At 40.0% G+C, this 27,658-nt stretch overlaps 1 protein-coding gene across 1 annotated transcript in view; it reads right to left on the bottom strand.

Moving 5' to 3' along the window:
* The window catches only part of Tmem135 (transmembrane protein 135), a 193,584-nt gene that overhangs the window by 2,634 nt on the left and 163,292 nt on the right, over nucleotides 1-27,658 (bottom strand). The window contains exons 7-14 of the mRNA XM_032893263.1: nucleotides 21,223-21,264; nucleotides 15,620-15,766; nucleotides 13,292-13,361; nucleotides 8,283-8,450; nucleotides 5,717-5,780; nucleotides 4,814-4,890; nucleotides 1,823-1,921; nucleotides 987-1,054 (exon numbers count right to left, since the gene is read on the bottom strand). Of these exons, the coding sequence (XP_032749154.1) occupies nucleotides 987-1,054; nucleotides 1,823-1,921; nucleotides 4,814-4,890; nucleotides 5,717-5,780; nucleotides 8,283-8,450; nucleotides 13,292-13,361; nucleotides 15,620-15,766; nucleotides 21,223-21,264 (735 nt within the window). The remainder of the gene's footprint in view (nucleotides 1-986; nucleotides 1,055-1,822; nucleotides 1,922-4,813; nucleotides 4,891-5,716; nucleotides 5,781-8,282; nucleotides 8,451-13,291; nucleotides 13,362-15,619; nucleotides 15,767-21,222; nucleotides 21,265-27,658) is intronic.

Here is a 27,658-nt window from a genome sequence, read left to right as displayed (position 1 = left end):
CAAACACACTAAAAAGATGTAGTGATTAAAAAAATACCTTATATTAACCATCATCCAACCCTAGAGATAAAGCATGTTAAGAATAGTTTTAGTTGGTACATAGGATAGACCTTTTAAGGTCCCATTTTAAAAAAAAAAAGATTGACTGATTGATGTTTGTATGTATGTATGTGTATGTTTATATATTTAGTATTTATTTATATTCTAAATGTTGTCCCCTTGGTTCCCGCCCCCCAGAGACCATCCCCCATCTCCTCTTCCTCCTCTGAGAGGGTGGCCCCCAGCCAAACTTTGGATAGAGATTGAGGACTCTTATAGAAGATTTGGGGGAAGGATTGTAGGTCTCCCTTCTTATTCATGATCATTTTATTTTTGGAGAAGACAGAAGATTGAAATTGATTCCAAATCACTGGCCAGAATTGATATACCAAAATCCAAGATGGAAGCCTGTTGATGGACTGCTTTTACTTTCCAGTTACAAGAATTATGAGTCAAATGAACCTTTTTAATAAGTGTATTACCTAGTGTCAGGTAATCTCTCAGCACATAGAACAGAATATGGTTGTATAGATTATTTCATTAATAAACAAAATAAATATAAGATTGTTTGAGTAAGTATATTTCATTAGTAAAAGTAACCACAATTAAAACCCAACTCTGTCAGCCTATTTCTTTTAGGTCAAAATCTCCAAAAGACCTCAACTGAGATTAAAGGCAGAGGACCTGGCCCTGGGGTCATGGAGAAGAGCTGGCCCTTGCACAACTAGGCACATCTGCCACTGAGCTGCATTCCCAACTTGAACTGGAGATTTTAAATAAACAAGAAGAGTTTAAAGATTCACAGATAAGATTAAGTGCTGATTATCTAATTACTGACAAACTGTATTAGCAGGTGAGCATATTAATCTAGACTATTTAAAATGTCTAATATCCTTACAGAAGGATTTATTAACTTGTTAGACATTGGAATCAACTTGGTCACTTACCTGCCCTTGGTGAGCCTTAGAAGGAACTTCCAGTACGACGGTCGCAAGTTCTGAACTTCCATAACAGCCTAAGATTATTCAATTGGATATTTATTTTAGTAAACACCAACACTGCTGTCTCAAGCAATATAGTAGTTCTTATCTCTATCTTTGCTTTTGCTGCATTTTTAAAACTTTAGTGAGGAAAAATACGCTTTTATGTTAAAGTCACTCTCAAGAATCTATCTTTGTCAATATGCTTTCAAGTAGACATGTTGCTTTTGAGAGGATAATAGTGAATAGCCATCTTTATCAGGAAGCATGAGTGCCCATTAGAGAGCTGATATTTGACTTTACTGAGCTTCATGCTGACACCATCATTGTAAGCAAAAGCAAGTCAAAGCTCCTCCTATGACCAAACTCAGCAATGGCCTTTAACACAGAGACAGGAAAAAAAAAAGATAATACAAAACCCAGAGAGCTCAGACTTGCTTCTCCTTCTCCTTCCTGAGAGACGCTTGAGTGTCTCTGAGGCACCCGTGCATATTCTTAAGGTAGCTTCTCTCCAGGAAGGCTCACATCAGAGTGCTCTCCCTGCCATATAGGGCTATGGTTCACCCATTCTCATATTCTACTTAGACATAAATATTGTCTGCACTTCAAGCAGGGCCTGGCCCATTAACACGTTCAGTGCTTTGATACATGCAAGCTCTTCTGCTGAGAAAACAAACCACTAAGAAGGGGAGGTGATACACGAGTGTTGCTAGGCTCAGACCCAGCCCACCCTCACCCTCCCGTCACTGGCTTATATAACGCAGAAATAGAAACTTCTCTGTCCTCTTCAGAGCTGCACTTACTGCATGGAAACAAATCGCTGTGGAGATGGAATAGATGATAGTATCTGCTTGAGGGAAATAGGGAACCTTTCCAGCCTCGATGCCCTTGAAATACATTGTCTGAAAATGAAGCGTAAGGCAAGAGCTTAGACCGTATTTAAACACTGAGCAGTATTAAAACAGAGCTCAGTAGAGGATTCTGCAAGTACAGTTTCTACCTCCCGAACCCTTTCATTTCCTCTAAAGCGCAATCGTCACATCTTCCAGGACAGAGTCCTAAGTTAGCCTTTCCTGTCCTTCATTCTTTCATGACAAAACTCCAGGTTTGAGCAGCGATGCTTTTGTGTGTGAAACTGAACAGTTCTTTATTTCTGTTGCACTGATGTCATTTTTTTTTTTGGATGCTTTTGTAAATGCTTAAGCACTTCTTTCCTTGTATTAGACTTGTTTGTTCCTAATGTGAACAACGATGAGACGCTAGGAGTGAGGAATTTAGAAATGAATAAAATATAAACCTAGTAGACACACACCCTGCACTCTGGTAAAAACTGTGAGAGAGGCATAACTACATGTGATATTTATAGAAATGTAAATTATGCATTATATGTTATTTGGCTCTCCCAGGGAACAAAGAAAATATAATCAAGGAGAACTTTTAAGAAGATTTATTTGTAATGCTTCTCAAACTATCTCATTTTTAAGCTCAAAATTATCATAGATCAATACATTAATGATACAATAAAATTAACTAGTAAATAAAATTTAAAAAACAGAATTCTATCAAATTTTCACTGATATAAAAAGCCAAGCATTAGTGTCTCAAGTTGCTCTCAAAGTTCCCTAGTGCTGTGCTCTAGGTTATAGCTTGTCACAGGATGGCAGTAAACCAGCAGGATGAGCACACTTCAACATACATAAAACCAACAGCTATGTTAGACAGGAACATGACATAACACATGCATGATGTAGCTGTGTTTCTAGGGACTGTTTCATGTTTCAGAGAGTATCTGGAGGAAGCTCTGGGGAGGCAGCTCACTTGTGTGTGCTTCTCTCTCTCTCTCTCTCTCTCTCTCTCTCTCTCTCACGCACGCACGCACGCACACACACACACACACACACACACACACACACACGCACACACGCACGCACACCCATGCACGCTTGCACGAGACACAGAACAGAAATTGCCTATACTGGAAAACCTATCAAGTATATACAGAGGTACAATTTGCTTTATTTATCATTATTTCTAAAATAACATGAAAGGCAATTATTATAAGGCAGATATACTCATGTTGAAGAAACAGTATAATATGTGAATAGCATCACAGAGATGTTAAATGGAAGTTATCTTATAATCTTTCGATACTTGGGCTCCTAAGTATCACACTAAACACATGTACTGAACCACACTGTAGGTCGGTGAAGGGCAGGCGCCCTACTGCATGCATCACATGCTCGATAGCCCTGACTCTAGGAATCAGAGCACAGAACACATTTTATTCTTCAGTTCCAAGAAAACATTTATACAATGCAAAGTTTGTGTCTAAAATGTCCCTCAAAGACCCAAATATTAACAGATTGTCCCAGAGTGCTGTTACTGGGAGGAAGTGGAAGTGTTATGCAGCCAGTCCACCCTGTGTGGAGACCTCTGGTTACTGGAGGAATTCCTTGGAAGAGGACACTAGGAAACGCCCCCCCCCTTCAGCTCATCTCCAGCTGTAAAGTAAGCAGCTGTGCCCCCTCCCCACATGACAAACCGCCAAAGGAATGGCTGGTTAGAATAGACTGAAGCCTACCAACCACAAGCCAGAATAACCTTTCTCTCTTCAAAAGTTCTCTACCACACACAGCTGCCACAGCGATGGAAAGCTGACAATGCAGTGGCTTCCTGTCAATTCACTACACGGTGCTATAGCAGGGTAGAGCATTCTAATGGAAACTAACTTCAACCATGGGAAAGAGGCTACCAGTACACCATTTAAATTCATTTCACAAACTAAGCCAGATGACCAATGCTTTTCTCATTAAAATGTCATCCACTTTACACTGTACAGGCCAGGTTTTTTTTTTTTTCTAGAAACAAATATAAGTTGATGAGACAATAACAGAGAGGCATCCCACTGCTTGGCTGACATCTAGTTTCACCCCATGTCAAGGGTATACTTGGCCATGACCTCCCAACCTCCTGCCTCTACCTTCCGGTGCTGGGGTCCACACTTGAGCCTCTGCAGTACTCTGTGACTCAATGAACTAGTGAGGCTGAGTGATGATGCTGAGACCTGCTCAGAGTGAGAGCCAGAGGCCTCCAGTTGGCCCCATCAATGCTCGAAGCTAACAGAAAGACAAGCAGACACCTCTGAACATGATACAGCAGAATAAGCACACACACGGCACGCCCCTACCCACTCCAAGGAAAATAAGGGTTAAATGGAAGCTTTTGGATCTAGTTAATGGTTTACAGGAAAGACAGGAGTTAAACATCAAAGAAGTGAAGCAGAGACGAGGGAGAAGAGGGAGAGAACACCTACTGGAGGGAGAGGAAAGGGGGTAACTACTCAAATTAAAGCAGCCTTTCAGTGGCCCAAAGGGAGGACTGCACAAACAGGTGAGCTATTCACAGGACATGAAGACTAATCACTCGTGGGCTTTTAAAATATAAATAGACATGTGGTGGCAGTACGATTGGTTGATTGGTTTTCTTTTAAGACGCATTTCTCCTGAATCTGTATAGGTGAAAAGACACAGTGTGGCATGTGGGGTGGCAGAGCACAGGTGAGAGGCACGGTCTAGATGCGGTGCTTGCTCACGTGCATGGCACGCTCAGGACCGCTTACACTATGTGTTTGTCTGTGTAAAGGAGAATAAACCTAAGTGAGGAACTGACTGCCAGTGCCCGGCTGGAACCAGAGCTTGCCTTGGTAGCAGTTTATTCTTGCAACTGAAACAGTTACCCACCACCTATAAACGCTGTGAGCTTGGGAACTCCTCAGGCATAAGGTCTGTGCTTACCTCCACCAGCTTGGAAGCTAGGTACATGGAAATTGTTGTGCTTTTATAAAACATCATCGACACACCTGCCAAAAACCCTGAAAGGACAAGGAACACATCAGATTGCAAATTATCTCTTTGTGGTTAAGTCATCAGAAATGTTAATTCTCTTAAATAGGAAACATTTTGCTTTCATTTTCCTTTTGTTGGAAAAAAGACCACAAGAACAGTAACAAGCCCAATGACACTAGAGTGCAGTGATACATTGTTAAGTGGTGTTTTAAAAGTAGAAACAATGATCTCCCAGTGGAGAACAAATAGTGTGAGTTCCTTTTAACAAGAAAGAAACCCTAACTCAAAGAGCTGTGGTGGTCTTGCCCAACACTACTTTAAAGATCATCTGTTTTCATGACAGCTCATTATTTTCAGTGTGGTCACTCTCCACTACTGTGCACAGCATCACCTTCACTATAAATGTGGAAGACTAGGGGCTGGAATCCTAGAAACTAAGCTAACAAGTACTACATACATTTCACCCTAGAAAACAATCTTTCACTTTTACTTTTATAAAATAATGGAGGGCCTTTTAACAATTTAAATATCATTTCCAGTAGTAAAAATAGATTTTTAAAGAATTCTAACTGGAATTCGTGTTAATAAATTTTATATAATTGTCTAAACAAGTCTTTGGGTACTCTTACGACATATCCTCTAAGATTTCTGGCAATCATGACAACTCGAGTTATTACACTGCCAACTCAGAACACAGGACAGTAAGCTTGCCCGACCCATGTAACTTCCCACACAGATGGATGCGTCAGCAGAGACACGATTACAATGCAGGGAGAAACAAAACTGGATGGCTTGCCCCTCATCCTGCCACCAACGCTCCAACAATGGGCATTCTTTTGATCACTAACTTACCAGCCACAATAGCATGCAGCTCATCATCCAGGTTCCTGATCCAGCGGAGGAAACAACTTGTGCCCTGTATTAAGGAAGAAACACAATGAGCATGGTTACAGTATTCCTGAGGAGGAAAAAAAAAATGTACCAGAACAAAAACTGCACTGAATGATTCTCTCAGCAACCGGATCCTATGTGAGACAAGCTGGACCCCCGTCTGGGAAGTCCACTTTCAGCCCTGGGTACACTTAGGGAGATCACATGTCACACTGTCGAGCAGCTTTTCAAAAGCCTGCCCATGAATGTACCTCTAAAGACAGGACCTGGAGGCAAGAGGCATTTCCCTCTTAACAAAGCGAAAGAGCTGGAGAAATTACTCATCTGTCAAGTCAGGACACTGGACCCACAGACGCTGGTTCTCAGCAGTGCCAATGAAAGAGACAATTCACCTGCAGCAGACTACAGGGAAGGTCATTCCTCAGCCAAAAAAGGTGATGCTAAGCAAAAGCTCAGCTCTATAAGAAGAAATGAAGAGTGCTGGAAAATGGAAAAAAGGGGTAAATTTAGAAGACATGAGTCCCTTATCTCCAGTCAGCCAAAGCAAGAGCCAGCAGATGATGACTTTTTAGCTAAAAATGGCCGTCGGGTGGCTTCCTATGGCTTGGGAGGTAACCCTCACTTTGATTTGTGTCTGTGTTTAGGTTCTGTTTCACAGCAGGCTTGGCTATGTTGCCAGAGTTTTCTAGAACTTCTAAGTTCAATCAATCTTTCTGCTTCAGGATCCAGAGTAGCTGTAACTAGAAGTATGTGTTATTGTGCCAGTTTTTAAAATTCTTTTAATAACAATAACAAAAACAACACTGATAATTTTACATGGAAATAATAAAATATTTATGTTCTAAGAATTCTATGAAATTGTACTATGACATGGTAAGTTCTCCTGGAACACAGCCCCACTCATGTAGACAGCTTGCCTACAGCTGCCGTCTCACCAGGAAAACACAGCTTAGTGGCTGTGTTAGAAGTCACATGGTCCAAAGACTACAACCCTCACTCTCTGACTTTTTAAAGAACAAGATGACTATGAAGCAAAATATAAACAATGTGCTGTGGAGTTTTGACATTTTAAAGATAAACACACAGCACAAAGGCCAAAAAGGAATTTGGTGTAGTGTACAGTGCAATATTTTCACATTATATGTTAAGTGATGATACTATTTAATGTTGAGCAGATAAGTAAAAAGCAAATATTCTGAATGCTAAGGAGATCACTAAATACTAAAGATAGGTCAGCAGGAACAATAATATGAAACCAATAAAAATAAACGAGCCACAATATAGGAGTAACAAGGAAGAAAATGAAATAGAAAACAACTAACAAGAATTATAGAGACCTTAAATAAACTACACTGACACAGCTAAAATGTAAACAGTCTAGACACCATAATTAAATCATGGTAGTTCACATGCATAATCCCTAAACTGATCAGGGCGATTGGTGGGAATTCAAGGCCAGTTTGGGCTACACAGTAAGATCGTATCTCAGCGTGGGAGGGAACCAATTATAGTCTGAAAAAAATCCAATTTTAAAGATGAAAATAAAGGAAATTGAAAAATTAAAAACGTATTCATAAGTAAACAATTTATCACTTACAATCTGAATTTAAATACATAAACTAAAATTTAGATAGCAATACTTCAGTGTAATGAGTAACACATTAGTGTCTCCACTAAACGGCAGACCATTAGTCAACATTGCAATGTTCCCTGTCAAGGATGATCTCATACATGTGCTGAGGGGCTTGCTGGCATATGGAGACATTTAAAGCACATGCTACAGGCGATGGCAGAATGAAGTGATGAGGACTCACTGCTTTACACAGCACGACAGAAACTGAGTGGACAAAGGGTAACAGCCTGCAGCTCATGGGTCACAAGAGAAGACCATTCAGTGTTAGCCAAATTCTGCCATCAGTATACTAAAACGATTAACCAAACTGTAATGTGTTCTAGAAATTTGGAATATTATTAGATTTTGCTTAGGAAACACACATTTTCCTAGAATGTCTATGTGCTGAAAACTAAAGAAATTAAGTCTCTGGGGGAAAATGCAATATGGGTATAAGGTCAAGCATATTAAGTAAAATTCTAAACAAACTTCTCCCACCTGAATGCATAATATATTGTATATCCTTGGTGATGCCAAGATAGGTAGGAATACTCCGGAACGTACCACCAATGAAGCAATAGCCGGATCAGAGCTCATCTTATTCTAACAATAGCCATGCCATTCATTTATCTTATTAAGTATTTACTTTATGTGTATGACTTTTGCCTACATGTGTGGATGCATGTATGTACGTGTATATCACATATGTGTGTGTGCCTGGTGACCATGAAGGCCAGAAAAGGGCACCAGATCTCCTGGAAATGAAGTTACAGATGGTTGTGACCTACCATGTAGATACTGTGAACCCAACCAGGGAATTCCGGAAGAGCAGCCAGCAAGTGCTCCTAACTGCAGAGCAATTCTTCCACCCCTGCCTTACTCACTTCTCACTCTCCTCTTTTTTGATTAACTTACCTTGTATATACTAACAAAAGATCCAAGGAAAGCACCCAGCTGGAAGTTTTCTTTGTTGTAGAAGAGAGAGAGGAGCCGGGATGGCTCTGTAAACAGGTGCCTGAATGCAGAGGGGATCCGGAGACAGCACTGGATCAAGTAGCCCACGCTGAACATCCTGATGAAGCCCTAGAAACAATTCCACCTCTTTACATTCTGTTGACAATAACCACGGGGTTTTAGAAATACAAGCATGGAAATTCCAAAAATGCAGTGGACAGAGTCATCTTCCTCAGGAAATATTAATAGAAAACTGTCTGATCATCAGTACAAGCATGCTTTGTTTTTTAATGGAAGATAATTTCACTGTCTGGAGCTCTGATATATCACACACATATGTGTATATATACATATGTGTATATATATGTGTGTGTGTGTATATATGTATGTATATGTGTGTATATATATGTATGTATATATACATATGTATATGTATGTGTGTATGTATATATATGTGTGTGTATATATTTTTTAAGTAACCAAGTTAAAGGACATTCCTAGGAGACGGGAACTCTATCCAGGTAACTAACAGGAGGAACTGAAGGAACTGAGCTTGAAGACATTCAGCACTGCCTTCCCACTCTCCTTGTCTCAGCCCCACGGCAATGAGGAAAGACCTGGGACCTTGGCCTCTATGCTAAGTTCCAAATAGTCAAGCTTGCATTTTCCAATTTCAATTTTCTTTTCCAGAAAAAATAAAAAGAAAAACTGAATTGCTACAAGAAAGTAGGGGATGATTTTTCTAAAACATGGTGAAACCACGGACATGAAATAAGTCAATCATTTGTGAATTCCCATGAGTTTGCCTCACTGAAACTGCCCAGAATTTTTTCAATACTATGACAGTCCTTTTATCTCCACAACACTATGTTAGTGACTCAGGAATAGCAAACAGACTAATTTTTTCATCCAGTTTTCAAAAGATAAGATCAATACATTTTGAAGACCTTCCATTGCCCCTCCATGTATTCAGGCAGTATTTGCTGGCTATCTATTATATACTGGGATTACCAGGCTGTGGGGGACATGGCAGGCAAGACCAAGGTCTTGTCTTTGTGGTGCTTTACAATTTTATATGGGAAGAGAAAGCAAGTGAGTAAAGTAATATAACAGTTAAAAATTATAAGGTGTTACAAGAAGTACTGACCACTAAAGAGCCTTGTATTAGACTGGACAGTAAAGAAAAGCTACTGACACTGTGACATTTAAGTGAATCCAGAGAGAAGATGCTATCATGAAAGCATGCCACTCAGTTTGGACAGAGAGCACAGAGCCACTACAGAAGCAGGCAGGAACAGGACCCTATGAAGACAGCTGAGAGCAGAGTGAGCTAAGAAGAATGTAATTACTGTGACTATCTACTCAGGGTTGTAGCCTACCATGGTGTAATCAAAGCTGCACCATGAGATACACCCTGTTAAAACTTCAGTATTTTAGCCTTTAATCCCAGGACTCAGGAAGCAGAAGCAGAGGCAAGCAGATCTCTGTGAGCTCAACGTGTACACAGTGAGCATTCAGACAGCCGAGGCTACAGAGATAACCCAAAACGAGCAAAAGACACTAAGCATTTTTTTTTAAGATTTTTATTTTATAGATCTGTACAATAAGAACTTCAAGACTCTGAAGAAAGAAATTGAAGAAGACCTCAGAAGATGGAAAGATCTCATGCTCATGGATTGGTAGGATTAATATAGTAAAAATGGCCATTTTACCAAAAATGATCTACAGATTCAATGCAATCCCCATCAAAATACCAATCCAATTCTTCAAAGAGTTAGACAGAACAATTTGCAAATTCATCTGGAATAACAAAAAACCCAGGATAGCTAAAACTATCCTCAACAATAAAAGGACTTCTGGGGGAATCACTATCCCTGAACTCAAGCAGTATTACAGAGCAATAGTGATAAAAACTGCATGGTATTGGTACAGAGACAGACAGATAGACCAATGGAATAGAATTGAAGACCCAGAAATGAACCCATACACCTATGGTCACTTGATTTTTGACAAAGGAGCCAAAACCATCCAATGGAAAAAAGATAGCATTTTCAGCAAATGGTGCTGGTTCAACTGGAGGTCCACATGTAGAAGAATGCAGATCTATCCATGCTTATCACCCTGTACAAAGCGTAAGTCCAAGTGGATCAAGGACCTCCACATCAAACCAGATACACTCAAACTAATAGAAGAAAAACTGGGGAAGCATCTGGAACACATGGGCACTGGGAAAAATTTCCTGAACAAAACACCAATGGCTTATGCTCTAAGATCAAGAATCGACAAATGGGATCTCATAAAACTGCAAAGCTTCTGTAAGGCAAAGGACAATGTGGTTAGGACAAAACGGCAACCAACAGATTGGGAAAAGATCTTTACCAATCCTACAACAGATAGAGGCCTTATATCCAAAATATACAAAGAACTCAAGAAGTTAGACCGCAGGGAGACAAATAACCCTATTAAAAAATGGGGTTCAGAGCTAAACAAAGAATTCACAGCTGAGGAATGCCGGATGGCTGAGAAACACCTAAAGAAATGTTCAACATCTTTAGTCATAAAGGAAATGCAAATCAAAACAACCCTGAGATTTCACCTCACACCAGTGAGAATGGCGAAGATCAAAAACTCAGGTGACAGCAGATGCTGGCGAGGATGTGGAGAAAGAGGAACACTCCTCCATTGCTGGTGGGATTGCAGACTGGTACAACCATTCTGGAAATCAGTCTGTAGGTTCCTCAGAAAATTGGACATTGAACTACCCGAGGACCCAGCTATACCTCTCTTGGGCATATACCCAAAAGATGCCCCAACATATAAAAAAGACACGTGCTCCACTATGTTCATCGCAGCCTTATTTATAATAGCCAGAAGCTGGAAAGAACCCAGATGCCCTTCAACAGAGGAATGGATACAGAAAATGTGGTACATCTACACAATGGAATATTACTCAGCTATCAAAAACAATGCCTTTATGAAATTCATAGGCAAATGGTTGGAACTGGAAAATATCATCCTGAGTGAGGTAACCCAATCACAGAAAAACATACATGGTATGCACTCATTGATAAGTGGCTATTAGCCCAAATGCTCGAATTACCCTAGATGCATAGAACAAATGAAACTCAAGATTGACGGATGATCAAAATGTGAATGCTTCACTCCTTGTTTAAAAGGGGAACAAGAAAACCCTTGGCAGGGAATAGAGAGGCAAAGATCAAAACAGACACAGAAGGAACACCCATTCAGAACCTGCCCCACATGTGGCCCATACATATACAGCCACCCAATTAGACAAGATGGATGAAGCAAAGAAGTGCAGGCCGACAGGAGCCGGATGTAGATCTCTCCTGAGAGACACAGCCAGAATACAGCAAATACAGAGGCGAATGCCAGCAGCAAACCACTGAACTGAGAACAGGACCCCCGTTGAAGGAATCAGAGAAAGAACTGGAAGAGCTTGAAGGGGCTCGAGACCCCATATGAACAACAATGCCAAGCAACCAGAGCTTCCAGGGACTAAGCCACTACCTAAAGACTATACATGGACTGACCCTGGACTCTGACCTCATAGGTAGCAATGAATATCCTAGTAAGAGCACCAGTGGAAGGGGAAGCCCTGGGTCCTGCTAAGACTGAACCCCAGTGAATGTGATTGTTGGGGGGAGGGCAGCAACGGGGGGAGAAGGGGAGGGGGAGGGGTTAGGGGGAATGTTGGCCCGGAAACCGGGAAAGGGAATAACACTCGAAATGTAAATAAGAAATACTCAAGTTAATAAAAAAATTAATAAAAAAATACAAATAAAAAAGTGAACAAAAGAAATATATAAAAGGGAAAAAAAAGATTTTTATTTTATGTGTGTGAGTACACTCTCGTTGTCTTCATAGTCACCAGAATAGGGCATGAAATTTCATTACAGATGGTTGTGAGTCACCATGTGGTTGGTGGGAACTGAATTCTGGACCTCTGAGAGAGCAGTCAGTGCTCTTAACCACTGAGCCATCTCATCTCTCCAGCCCAAGTATTTTCTTAGTGTAAACTCCTCTCCCATTGTCTCCAACAGTTCAGCATATTCCATATTCCATGAATTGCTAAGTCCTTAGCACTAGAATGCATGTCAAAGAGTCACTAGGTTTCTGACTGCTTGTCAATTCTCATTTTTTTTCCCAATAAAATGCTCAGTTTCACCTCCCCACAGCCTGCCTGAACTTTCCCCTTGAATACACTCACTGTGCTGTCAGACACAATCCCCAACTTTACACACCAGTAGATTCTGGTTTATTTGTTGTTGCCACTTTGAAAACAAGGCAGGAAATCAAATCTGGACACTGCACAAGGAAAATGTATCCCACTGTGTTAACCCTAGACATGGCCCTGAGGATTCCGAGATGAGTACAAAGTTGGACTAATGTCACTACCGACACTGAGCCTTGGCATTACACTTATAAGCGCTGATGTGGGACAGTTCCTAAGTTCTCCATAACCATGCAGAGGGTGCTGAACATCTGAGGCTATTATCAACTAATCTCCCCCCACCAAAAACAAGAAAAAGAAGAAAAAAATCAGACCTTGTAAGAAGTGACTTTTTAAAAGCACTGGGATTGTGAACACCATCAACTGAGGGACTTGCAGCAGATGGTGCCACCTGCCCCAGACGCTCTTTCCAGAGCTAGTGATGAGAGACAAATCAGGAGGCGAGGAGTGTAGTTTTGCAAAATTACCCAAGAGAATAGCCCTGGAGAATAGGGAATTTGTGTGAATGGGCATGGTTAACTCCCTTAATGCTGATCTCCAGGCATCTCTAGTCAGCAAGGCATCATCAGAGACGTAATCTGAGTCAAATACAAATTACATGGCAGCAGAATGAATGTGGGCTTTTCTATTTACTTAGAAATTACTACAGAAATATTCCTTGGATATAAAGCAGCAACAGTTGACAAAAATCAGGGAGCTGCCTTTTGAAACTCACTTTAATACAGTAGGAGATGCAGTTGTCTTCATAATGCTTGCAGCATCTGTGCCTTGGTCCATGCTTGCATCTAAAACCACAGAGACAACACTAATTAAATTAAAGTATGTGTGCACATGTATGCATGTCTGGGTGTGCCTCTGCATGCATGTGTGTATACTGTGCATGAGTGTGCTGAAAACCTATTTAAAATTTTCTCACCAGTGAAGGAGAAAAAGATCCCACTTCCCCCTCAAATGGTTACAGCGTTTTCATGACCCACAGAAGCAAAGCTAAGAGTGCTGCTTTGATTTTGTCAGTAACACATGTACTGTACAAAACATGTGATCTCAGTTCAAACAGGAAGACGATACTGTCAATTATTTGTGACTAAATATGAAAAATATGGCTACACTGTCCATATACACCACCAAATTTTAGGAGCTTTAAATCTCTTGTTACAGAGTATGATGATCATAAATCATCCGTGAAGTCAGTACTTAAACAAAATCCTGAGAATGTGTTCAGGTTATAGGAATTTATACTTAATTATATTTGAGAGGAAACATCTGGAAAAGAAACCTGATAAAGTGTCAGAATTCAAAATTCAGTTATTAAAATAAATATGGAAATAGGAATCATGTGGGAACTCAAAGGTTATTTGTGACTTAACCGTAAACCACTTACAGTCTGGAGTTTCATACAAACATTTCTGCAAGGACTACTGTTCGTGTGGGATACTAAGTCTAAGACCCCTCAAACACCCTCGGCATAAAAATGTAAGTGAATGAACATGCATCTAAACAGCCATCATTTTTTTTTTTTTTTTTTTTTTTTGGAAGGGCTCGAGTTCCAAAGTCAGCAGTCACATGACTTCGTCCAGGCCAGTTAACTGTTTCTGCAGAGGGAGCGCATAAGCTGTTCCCTGGGTGTAACAGCAGCTTGTAGAGCAGCTCTGACTCTCTCCAGCCCTGGGCTAACTCTTCAGCAAGACCTCTCAGCAACCAAACTTTGAACTGCAGCCAGATTACAGACAGCTTGTCCTGGCCAACCACGACGGCACCAGACTTATGTCATGGCAATGCTATGCCATATCTGGCATGGGGAAGTGCTGAGTGATTAAAGCTTGGAGCTTGAACAGAGGTGGGCTACAGAGAAGTCCGCCTGCCTTGTGCAAACTATCACAGGTCAGGTTTTACCACCAGAACTACTTTGCCAGCCAAGTACCAAAGTTATCAGTATTGTCATGCGAGCTTTCCTTGGTCACCCAGAATGGATTCCAGTGTCCTAGAAAGCTACTCTCATCCTTTCAGTGTTGCTTCTGTATAATCCTCAAATAGTTTTACCTGAGTGGACTGGGTGCAGCTGCTGGGGCAAGGCCTGCCATGACTGAGCCAGCACCGGCCCTCACAAACCATGCACCTTCATCCTCTCATGTGAGCCTCTTACTACACTCGGTCGCTTCCATTAAGGGGAAACTACATGCTTCTTCACTCAGGCAACCCAAACCTGTTTTTGCACTTGCTTGAGGTCACTGTCAAACCTGTTTCTGCCCTTTATGCTTTGTTTGCCCCCACTTCTGTTTGCAGTACAGACTGATACGCAGATTAAGAAGAAGAGGAGGTTGGCCAAATGTGGGTAGCACCTGTACCTACACAGGCCAGCAAGTAGCTCTGCAAGTGCCAGCCCCAGGTAATGACAAGGATTTATGAAGAATGGCATTTTACTCATTTTTCCAAAGACGCAGAGCTGGTGGAGGCAAAGGGTAGTGGAAGGCAGGCAGGCGCACTCAGTCTGCTCTGACACATCACTGCCATGACTGCTCCACGGCTGATGGCAGAACTGCAAACCTTTGCGCTTAGTTTATTAAATGTCTGTGGTAACATAAACATGAATATTCAGGATGTAAAGATTTATTTTTCTGTATAATATACAAATAAATATTTTGTCACAGAGCACAAAATACTGTCACTGCTGGAAAACACCCTTTACTTGAAGCTTGCCCCTGCTCCTGTGTCGTCCTGGTTCTCTCAGCACTTGCTCTCTTTCCCACTGAGCATGAGCCAGCGTCTCCCGACTCCTCCTTTTATAGCCTTCTTAACTCTGCCCAGAAGGAACACAAAATGGTTCCAATTCCACAAACTCTATTTTAAAGGCATGTAATGATGCGGCACCCAATGAGAAAGAATGAGCAGCATTCCTCTGCCATTCTGTGTACTCTATAAACTCTAGGTATAGTCATTGCATGGAACAAAAGAGTAACATCATTTCCTTAAGAGAAAAAAGAGGCCTTAGCATGCACAGCGACCACTAGACAGGGATAAGTGAAACACGGGACAGAGCACTCACATGGAGTCCACGAGACTCCGAACCAGAGCAATTAGACTCATTGCTCTCGTCGTCCCCTTGTGCTTCTCCCTCTTCTGCTCCACTTTCGCATATGCTGTCTCTGGTGAGTAAGAGTGTGTGGGAATTTCTTCCTTTCCTACGATAAACCTGAAGGACAGAGCATGGTGTTAGTCATCTTCACTCAGGAAAAAAAAAATCTGTTTAACAGCTTACATAAAATATTATACTCTAAAAAGGAATTTGCTTGACATGATGGTTATTTCTGAATCAAATTAATCAACTACAATATACTACAGGACTTCTACAAGGCAATCTTTAACCTAGGACATTTTTAAAGGCATTACATGCTTTAAATTTTTCAAGAGAAGCAGGTCAATAATAATTATAATTTCTCATCATCAATCATAATATAATTTCTCATTCAGAATGAAACTAAGTTTATACCAGATCACTGTTATGTCCAAACAGTTAGGCTAAAACATTTGGGATTTGTGACCTCAAACCCCAAAATGACCGGCTTCGCTGGGGCTGGATTCTGACCAAGTAAACAGAGATTGCTAGTGGACAAACAAAAGCTTACGGGGCATTCCTCAGACCCTTGTGAAGCAATGACCTTCCATCTGTCAGGAAGAGTGACTACTGCCCTTATGTCCCCTACACTCCAGCAATGGGGCATCCAGCTCCCTAATAGCACTTAACTGTAACTCAGACCAAGGGTCCTGTCTCTCCTGACTACACACTTTCTCCACGCTGCTCTACACTTCAGACTCCCTCCGAGAGCTACCTGCTCGTTTTAAAGCCAAGGCTTTCCCACCTACATCCCGGGGATAGCCATCAGAGCATCAAAATTCCCTAAATAAGCCTTCTTTTCACTTACGGAGTAATTGGATTCTGTGGTTTCAATGCACCCTCACTGGCATTTTACTGTTAAGCAGTGGCACTAGGAAAAGTCACTTGCATGTGAAAGAACTTTACGTCCCCAGTAAAACAGTGGTATCCTCATATTTCCTTAGAAATTTTAAACTCTGTTATTGCTATTTTTTATGTCAATCTACTTATTTTTCTTTGGAAAAATCAAACACAGAAGAGATGATCATTCGTCAAAACAATGCAATTGAAAATGTTCTTGCCATCAGATAACACTGGGGAAAGGAGCAGTCTCCGAAGTTTCACAGCTGTTTCTAACTACATGGTAAGAATCATTGCTGATACAAAGAACAGCTGAACTTTCCAAAGAAACCCCAGCTTCTCAACTTTCAGGAAGTCTATCCACATCTACTCAGAGAGGATCAATAATTCTTTGCTAACATTCCAGGATTGAGACCAGTGTAAACAAATAAGAAAACTTTAATATTTGGAAAAGAAAACCAAAATGATGTTACAACTAACCACAGACCCATCCTGTCCTGGTGAGCTCAGTAAACATTTAGCTTTCCTAGGCAAACTGGGGCGTGTAAAGGGCTTTCCTGCCATCACAGGCAGCTGAGAGACCTGGGTGTTATTACTGCAAAAGAATCTGCTCATTATGTGTGTTTCTGCCTAGAAAGTTTAAATCCCCACTCAATTCTTTATGAGCAACCCGATAAAACTAGAAAGTCTCTCTAATGCTTTTTGGAGCTTACTGCTCCTCTGGTCAATGCTGATGACCTCACAGTACAGGTGACTTCTTAGAGAAGCTGTCCTTGACTCTATGCAAGTGACTGAGTGGCCCTTTACCTGTGGTCTCACAGCCCCATGAATCACAACACTGTAAGCATAATTTCTACAGTATGGGCCGCTGACTAAGCTGTGGGGACTGTGAAACTATATCCATCTTCTTTGCTATCATACAACAGTGTCTAGCACAGGTCTGTGACACTGTAAAAAGAATGAATATAGCAATATAACACGCATTCTAACTGCCTATGACAGGAAAGACACAGGGCCAACAAGCATCTCATAAAAGTTCTGTCATTTGGTCCCACAGTAATATTACAGGTACTATATTTCCCATGAGTTAGAACGTGGAACAACCCTGTGTACAAAAGTCCCATTGCCAGCAACCACTAATAGAAAACTGTCTGTCTAGAGCAGTGATTCTCAACCTGTTGCTCATAACCCTTGAGGGTCACATATCAGATATTCTGCATGTCAAATAATTACTTGCAACTCATAACAGTAGCAAAATTACAGTTATGAAGTAGAATGAAATAATTTTATGATTGGGGGTCACTACCACATGAGAAGCTGTGGGTCGCATTAGGAAGCTGAGAGCCACTGCTGTAGAGTCTGATGCTGTACCCCTAGCCATGCCCCTTTAACACTGCCCTGGTTTTCCTTCCCCATTGCCTCCAGCTACTCCAGTGCCTTTCTACTCCTGTCTGCACAGACAGATAATTCCTCCTTAAAACTGCCAGAGGAAGTTTCCTAAAGTGTAGATCAGAACTTGATCTTTCCAAATCAGAAAACTTCGCCAGCTATGGCTCCTTGACTTAGAGTTAAGTGCAAACTCTCAGTGACCAGACTGCTCTTAACTTCAGCGCTAAGAGATTTGCAGGTAAACCAATGCCTTAATGCTGCTGTCTGCATCATTCTTTCCTACATGTTTGTTAAATACTCCTTATCCACCTTTGAAAAGTCCCCGTCTTCCTTCTGTACTGTCCACTGTTCATCTTTCATGGGGGTGGGAGAATCATCAGGGAAATGATGACTTAGCACTTAATTTGCTCTATTTCAGAAGTTGGCTTTAAAAAAAAAAAAAAAAAAAAAACCTACAAGTATTCTTTGCAGTTTTCCTGCCTTATTCTCTGTCTTTATTCCTATCCACAACTTGGAAAGTAACAGCGCTAGTTCTGGCTGAGGCATACAATGGCAAAACCTGCTCCCTCATCAGCACCATTAATCCTCAGTACAGCCTCTGAAGGCAGAAAGATATCAGACTCATTCACAGGTGCATCTCAACACGGTACACATCTGGAGACAAAGTAAAGCACACCTAAATACATACTGAATCTTTGTAACTCATGTACTCTTTTACAGGTAAGATGCATTAAACCATGGTGCTGAGTTAGAGTTTGATGTTCTAAAGCTTTTTGCTGGAGTCTAGCCTGGGGACATTAAACTTGGCTGCTTTATGAATGGGTGCAGTAGATGAAGGAGGTGTGTCCTCTGTAAAACAATGTGTGACAGGGTAAGTGTAACCTGTGGAGGATGGGCACTTCCTTCAAGCCTGATGGTGACTGCATCTATTTGTGTCCAAGTTCCAGAGTGGCCATCACCCTCAAACCGTCAGGCACTGAACATTCTTTTCTCATAAAATTTACCACTGCCAGGAAGTCATACTTGCTAAGTTTGGCCACCACAAGTAATTTTCTGTCCCCTCCCCTCTGTAATTAATGTTGAATGTTGAATATTTTGACAGGCTATAAACTCACTGTATGCGTCTGTAACAACAATCATCCGAGCGTCAATAGGGAGATGCAGAATAGAAATTCATGCCAAGTAATACTTTAGGAAACCACTAACAGCAATGAACATTAACCCATTGTTCTTTGACAATGAAACCTGACAACTAAAAAGGAATCTAGCTTTCGGTATTAAAATTATGTGGCATCTTCAAGTACCTAAGAGTAATCAATGGGCAATACATGCAATGTAAAATGAAACCCACCCTGTTTAGTAGGACATGTACCATATAATACCATATGAAAACTGAGTACCATTCCCTGAGTATTTATTTGGTTACGCTTTTACTTTGTCTTCAGATGTGTACTGTGTGGAGGATGCACCAATAAATGAGTCAAATATATCTCTGCTTTCTGAGACGAGGAGAAGGCAGTATTCATTAAAATTGTGCTGACATTACAAAAGAGGGAAGGGAGTTTTCAGTTGTATGTCTCAGCCAGAACTAACACTGTTGCTTTCCAAGTTGTGGATAGGAATAACGACAGAGAATAAGGCAGGAAACTGGCACACATCTCACAGATGCCTTTTTCCATCTATGAAGAAGAATGGCTGACAGGACAGAAGGAAGAAGGCTGACTTGTGAATGGCAGAAAAATCTGCAATGCTTAACAACTTTAACAAGGATTCCTGTAACAATGAACACTGTTCTAGAACATTGTCCTATAACAGAAAAGTTAAGCACAAACATTTCCAACTAAGCACTGATTCAAAGTACATGCAACGAGATACAATACTATCTGAAGCAGCTCAAGGTTTTCCAAGACTTTGGTGGGAATCTTTAGAAAATGAGGCAAGGTTATCTCTTAAGGAAATCACCTTTTGGTTTTGTCATTAACTTACAGTTTAAAAGCATGCTTTTTCATTGTTTAAGGACAAAGGATAAAAGTTTTTTCTCATATATCTCTTAACAAAAAAAGTAAAAGAGAACATTTTACGTGCACCATGGCTTCAGAAGTCTAGTTATCAATGTTCTATCACCACAACTTTTCTTCCCCTCCTCTCCCCACACCTCCTGGGGATTGTACCCAGGGTCTCACACATTCCAGGCAGGAGCCCCATCACTAAACCCTGAAAACCTGTCAGTCACATAGTTTCCTGCCATGCCATCTCTAGGTAAATGCAAACCTCCTTGGCGCACTTAGCTTTCAGTGCTAGGCTGGGACTCAGGCTGACAGATGGAAAACAGTGCCCCTGGTCTTCTTCCATTTAACTTGTAGTTTTTCTCTTGAATCTTCTCATTATCCCAAAATCACAGTACTTATTTTCCTACCTCTAGCTCTCTGTCATCCAACATCTCAAATACTTCTGCTGGACTCACCTTTCAAAGTCACTGTTAACCACCTCACTCAGACACCATTAGGGGTCTACTACCTACTTATCAATTCCAAATCAGCCCCTCCCTACCCTGACCTATCAGTCTTCAACACTAACACCAAAACAGACAATTTGATTCACTTCTACAAACAAAGTTTTTCTTCATTTTTCCTTATCTAAAGCTATGCCTTAAACTCACATCCCGGAAAAGATGGAGGGTGTGCCATCTGAATGCTCACGAGTGTCAGCCCTGCACTAAAGCACCTTACGTGCAAGCTCTTCAGAATAACCGTATAAGATGCTGATTCCAACCCGAAGCATGCCCTAACTTTCCAGATACTTGCAGTGAATGCCATGCTACCAAAGGTCACTAGACAAGCAGCATTCCATGGACACTGAAAAATAAAGTAAGTAATGTCTGACACTAACTGGGAAAACGTGGGCTTTGCCCTTAGTACGTAGAGTGAGACGTTAGTGGAACGTTCCATTAAACACATGACAAATGTCTATTTTGTTAAGATGTTTAGAGTCATAAAATACAATAACACTTACACTGTATATATAATAGGCCAATTATTATGTTAATAGATGAGGTGAAAAATATCAAACGTTCTAAGAACACTGAAGACCTATTTTGTTTGACAGTCCATAAGTCCCACCCATAACTCAACTCAGGCTAAGAAATTATGTAATAAACTATCCACAAATGCAAGGAAATAATGGTGTGACTTTTACTGTCAGATTAAAAATTAATAAAACTTTATTGGAATTATATACACTCAATATTTTTAGGAGGTTAAGTTAACTTGCAACTTCTCTCAACACAAAGACAGAATGTTACTTACCTAAGTGCAGAAAACGTAAAGCCTTTTAAGCCATCTTTGCACCTAAAACAAAAATTTGCAATCATAAAATGGCATGTTTTAGAATATAAAGTAGTATATAAAATAGCATTCCTTCCTAATAATGGTTTAAAGTGTGAAAATTTTTTGGAATGACATAAGAAATGAAAAAATTCAGCAAGTCACCTTCCACAAAGCAACTGACTAGTATACTAGAGAGTTCCTCTGGCATAGAAACAAAGTTGGGGTTCAATCCTCAAGAGCCAGGGTAAGGGAGACTTAAGTCAACCTTCTAAGGGTTCCATTTGGATCTAAAATGAGGCTAAGACACTCTTCACTCCTCCTGATCCCTGGAGGCCGATTCCCTATGAAGAACAGCACGTCATTCTCTGAGCATCTCACACAGGGCAATTTCTGGTTCATTAATTCAGTGGGTGTGGTGCAAGAAGGAGCTGAGCAGGCACAAAAACATTGCAACATCCCCCTCTGGTTCAGGCCAAGGGAGAGAGAACATGGGATAGGGAGAGACTGAGACTGGGAGGAGGAGGAGAATCCAAGTAGTATTTCTTGAGCATTTATCATTGCTGTGCAGTTTGGGTGACTTGGTCTTGTTTTGTTAGATAACAACACAGCCCTGGGTGTAGGCTTGTGTGCATTTGAACTTTCATGGGGGCTCAAGCCCAGCAACAACCTTACCTCCTGAGGTCACAGGACTAACATACTAATAGGATTCAGAATTCCAGGTGTGTTGGGGTAGTGGCAGTGATAACCTGAATAATTAAGCACTTCTCCTTCCCATCCTCCTGCTAATTATATTGTCTTTAGCTGGGGAAGATGCAGGCTATGTGGTAACTAATATTCTCAGATTAACAGTAAGTATTTAAATGGACTTAAAGACATTAGAAATGCTCAAAAGCCCTTTCTGCAAAAAGGTTATAGCCACAAGGAACCTTTAATATAATCAATCATAAAGGAGTTTTGGGTATTTATTATCAAAATCTCTTGAAAAATGTCTATAAAGACTAATGACAAAATGACAGTCTCATAGACTCAAATTTAAAAAGTGCATCTTCAAATGTAAGTGGACAGACAACTCATGGTGCTTGTCACTTGTACGACAAGTCATAAAGAAAGCATATGAAACAACTGCCTTAAAATTTATCTTATTGTATGTGACCTAGAATCTTAGGAAATATTTAAGCCACATGAAGATATTTTAAAACATTTAAGGCTTATGCCAGTCATGCAGCATGGCTGACTTAGTGGTCGTGTTGACAATGGGAAATGTAACCAAAAGTTCACATTTAAGTAATACATGACATAAATATCTACACAGAATGTGCATGAAGGCAAAAGAATTTATAAATTAAAGTAAAAGGGTACTTGGGAAAATTACATTACTTAAACTTATCTTTTTTCATCAGAAGAAAGTGTTTCACAGTAATTTAAAACCCATAATCTGAATTGGTGGAGTGGTGAAGGAGTGGGCAAGGGGCCTATTGACGAGGAAAAAGAAAGCAGTAGATCAATTAAAAGATTATGTACATCTGGGAACAAATTTTGGTCTTGGGACGTTATTGTTCAAAGATAGCCATTTGTCTTTGTTCGGTGTTGAATAGTTAAAAGAGTCTGACAAATCGGTTAGTACACAAGGCATATTTGTGGCCCTGCACAATACATTTAATTGCAGACCAAACATCAAAAAGTAGCTTTCAAGCATAAAGGAGGCATATTCAAATGAATTTGCAATTTCATTATGATGGAGGTCTGGCTCTTCAGTAGAACCCTGTGGGAAGCACTTCATATTGATAAAGTCTTAACATGGATTCAAAAGAGGCTATTCTTTCTCCTATTCGTGTATAAGGTTTGTTAAGGTAACCGATGGTCAAAAGAACAATGAAGTAATCATTCTGCAAGAAGAATCTTTAAAATGTGGCCCCACATTTTGACACTGAGTGCATTGTGCAGGTATTAACTGTGAAACATTACTGAAGTCTATGTTAAATTAGAAGGCATGATATAAAGATTTCAACTAGACAGACCGCACTAAAAAGTTCTTTACTTTGCTATGGCCGTGGTGATTACAGTGCAGATCAAATCAAGTCACCATTTAAGAATTATCACATATTAGGTATCTACATGTGTAGGAACTGGCTTAGGTTCCATTACACATCCACTGTCACAAGAACATCACATTCTCATTTCACATGCACCTTGTGGGAGAGATTCAACAAAAGTCTAAAGATGCAGAACAATAGCTGTGGGGATAAAAAGAAACCTACAGGGCAGAGGAGAAAGGGTCTGGGTTTTCCTTTTTTCATGTATATATACATATACATACATACATACATACATACATACATATATGGTCAAGTAGTCTCTTTAAGAAGGCAAAAGATGATAATCGGTTCCGAACTTTAAGGAACTGAAGGAGGGAATTTCAATTTGAAGCAACAAGTAGAGCGCCGTGCTGAGTCACAGCAGAGAGCAGACCACCAAAGTGGCAGAACCGAAGGGAAGAGGTAAATGACACAATGGTAGGAAACACGGCCATGGAAAATGGAGGGAGTTTCTACCATGCAGAGAGGCACTTGAGAATGATCTCAGTAGAGGAAGATCTGTCTTAAGTTATATGAGATGAATTCTGGCTGCTGAGTGGAAACCAGATGATAGGAAGGCAGTTAGAAACCTGGGGAGGGTGACCATGGCTGGAAGGAAAAGAAGAATGTGACTACATACATGTCAAAGGTGAGCAGTCAGAATTTCCTGATAGTTTGAATGTAGAGCAAGCAAACAAGAGAGAATTCGATACCTACTGACAGATCTGGGCTAAAGCAAAGAGGACACAGTGGCCATTTACTGACGTGAGAAACTGTAGGACTCAGGGAGAAATGAACTTTGTTTTGGAAATGTAAGTGTGAAATGTGCCTGAGCTGAATACCAGTTAGTGAAGGATGCAGGTGCTGGCTATGAAGGTCTGAGGACCGTGGAAGACAACTGGTTCATTTTTACACAGTACGTAAACACAGGAGACTAGATACACGCACAAACAAGGAAACAAGTACAGATGTAGAAATATGTCAGGTGTGCATGTGTATGTATACATGATTTACCAAGAGCTCTTTTGCAGAAAAAAATTCATCAATTTCTTCAAATATCATCACCTGCTAAAATAAAGTCTCACTTTATTTTCAACTGCCCATAAAACTAATGCACTCGACTCATTCACGTGTGCCCAGACTTGCTATTTAGTCTGTGCAGACGATACACACTAACATAACTCAGCCCCTATCCTACTTTTGCAAAGCTCTATGCTAACATAAAGTGCAATAAGAAAAAGCCAATAAAGACAAAGGAGAAAGGGGTTTTCAGCTCTGCAGTCAAAACCTCAGTTGATAAACAACGATTACCAAAGACTCAGGCTGGAAAGTACACGCTGCATTTTGGGAAGCATACAGAGGGCTAATACTTACGTCACTAAAATAACATTCTTGATCAAATGTTCAAATTTTGAGTTAGATATATAAATAATAGTAAAAGAAACAATTCTGCACAAAATATCTTTTTCCCCTTCCAAGCTTGCTTACTTCCTGTGAAGTGACTTCCATGGTTCTATGATGTACTTTACAATACTTCACCAGCAGATGTCACTACAGAACCATCCCTGGAAGAACTGGGACCCAGGAAGCAACATTTTGGCAAGTTTTCCTCTTAAAAGTATGCATTTTATAAGGAGTTCAAAATGTCATAAGAAAATGTTACATTATGCTTTGTTAAGTAAATACCATGATATCTGAGTTTTGATGTTTCTGTTTCTATAGTCCTGTAATTTCATGAAATTATAAAATATTTTGCATTGGTCACTGTGAGAGAGGATGATGTGTGACCTGCCACTTCCGCCTCAGTCTACAGTCCCCAGGACACTGAAAACAATGAGAACAGAAATAGTTTCTCTACTCAGTTTTTAATGACTCAGTTAATGTAATCAATATCGAATATTCCCTAGATTTCACTTAGAATATTTCTTCATCAAAAAAAAATGCATGTTGTAGGAAAATCTTGATATTTACAAGGTTTATAGATATAGTCATGATCTTTTAAGCAACCTTGAGAGAACTGTAAGACTCAATCACTTTTCACCTGCACACACACACTCCAAAATACAGGGAAAGGACACTTATCATGTACTTTGGTGCTCTGTGCTGCTTCTGACTCACTGAACAGTTTCCATGAAAGCGAACTATTAAATGTAGCTAACAGTATACTCTGCCTTAATCTGTTCAATAATCATCGATTGAGCATCTGTTACACAACAGGCAACTGGGGAATGCAGTCAGCCTTGTATACCTGAACCATCACCTCCAATCTCAGATTTAAATTATGACTCACAAAAACCATGCGAGAGCATAGAAATGAAAAAGAAAAGACAAATTAGAAAAACTGTTTTTAAAAGAAACTGCTCAGAGTTCAAATGTTGATATTTCTACTGGTGCTATGAAAAAAGAAAAAAGAACAATGATGATAATAACCATGTGCCATCAAAATTTTGAATTTTGAATTACTGTATCACTGGTACAAAATCAGAAATTAATTTGTGATTAATCCAATGGAAAAAATTTAAAGTCTAAAAAGAATGAATGCATACACTTAAGTGCCTCAGAGTTAGAGATTATGACTGCTCTTTCTAAAGGATACTCGGGATTGAGGAGATAGCTCAGTGGTTTAGAGCACTCTGCTCTTGCAGGGGATTTGGGTTCAGTTCCTGGCATGAAGACAGTAGATCACACCCATCTGTAACTCCAGTTCCAAGAGACTGCAACAGCCTTTTGTGACCTCCATGGGCACTCGGCACACATGTAGTGTATATACATACACACGGGCAAAATATTCACATATATAAAATAAATGAGTAAATACATCTAAAACATGCAATTTTAAGTAGTTTGTTTTTGATGAATTAAATTTTTAACCTCACAAAGTAAAAATTTTGTAGTTTGTTTTCTACGTCATTTTCAAAAGTAGGAATATACCTTAGCACTAAATTATAATTCAATATATAAGATTTGACCAATAAATAATTGTATATTTTATTACATTTGCTTATCATGCAAATGACAAGAAAAATTGGGATATAATAAATTGCATTTATATTTGTTTTAACATTGTAATGTCTTAATCATAAATTCATATGCAAACAGGTTAAACTGAGTGCTACAAAGTTACTATTCAGACTTGTGATATTTGTGGTTAAAACGTTACATTGCCTAATTGTAGACAGCAGGACCTTCTCCTTACATCTACTATTTTTGGAACTTATGCTTCTAATTAAGTGTAAGTCACTTCCACTTAAAATTACTCAGCCAAAGCACATCACAACTCCAGGTACAGGGTAAGCAGGAGAGGGCATGCGTGCTTTCCTGTGGCGGCACAAACAAAAGTTGGTGAACAGCAGCACCTGTCTACTATTAAGGCCAAACATGTAACTGCCAAGAATCAATTCTGTTTATTTAGAATATTTAAACAAAATTCCTTGTTTCTGCAGAACATGATACCACTAGTCCATGTTTCTCACACTAATTTCAAGCAGGGTGATTAGATAAGGATCTTTCTGGTAACAGGCTTTTCTATAGTACGTTAAGGACTTACAGTTATGCACATACTGTGTACAGTATAAGATTTCTTTCTTATTCCTTAATCCTTCAGACAGTTAAGAGCATTCTCATTACATCGAACTGGCAACAATATTGCACAGCAGATAGAACATAGAAAAAAATACATTGAAAGAAAATTTTAATCTGTATAGAAATTAAGAAATCTATTGGTTGTGAAGCAATTATAGTCCTCACTGGGCACCAAGTATCTTAGATTCATTTCTATAGCAAAACTCTGGGGTTTGTCTATTTTGTCTTTCGGGTTTTGAAACAATGTAGTTTTGAATCAGTTATCTGAATACCTATCAACAGCTCCTAGCGCTTGCCCATCACACAAAGCCCCTTTAATTTATTCATTCTGCTGAGCACATGTGAGTCTGGAACAGAGGCTCCAGCCTCTTCTTATGCAGAGGAGTTTTTAAAACCACCAATGAAATAAACTGCCATTGTAATATGAATCTATCAGGTAGGTCTAAAAGGCAAGGCCACTGCTGGCCATGTTTACCACTTTACCAGGAACTGCAATCCAGCAAAGGGGATGAGACCATAGTGTTTGCATGTTGGGACACTGCTGGCATTGCTTCATTATGCATGCATGCATTCATTCATTCATTCATTCATTCATTCATACCCTTAAATTAACCTGACAATTACTATCTACCATGCAAGTCCTCAAGTGCTGGGAACAACCTGTATCACTATCCTGCAACAGTGTCACAATCCAGAGAAGTCATCACACAAATAAATAACAGTACCGTCTGTAGTACAGAAAGAGCTGTAACATAGAG

The sequence above is a fragment of the Rattus rattus genome, chromosome 2 (genome assembly GCF_011064425.1).
Source record: "Rattus rattus isolate New Zealand chromosome 2, Rrattus_CSIRO_v1, whole genome shotgun sequence".
Lineage (NCBI taxonomy): Eukaryota > Metazoa > Chordata > Mammalia > Rodentia > Muridae > Rattus > Rattus rattus.
The sequence above is the reverse complement of the archived record's forward strand: the minus strand, read 5'-3'. Positions and strand labels throughout refer to the sequence as shown.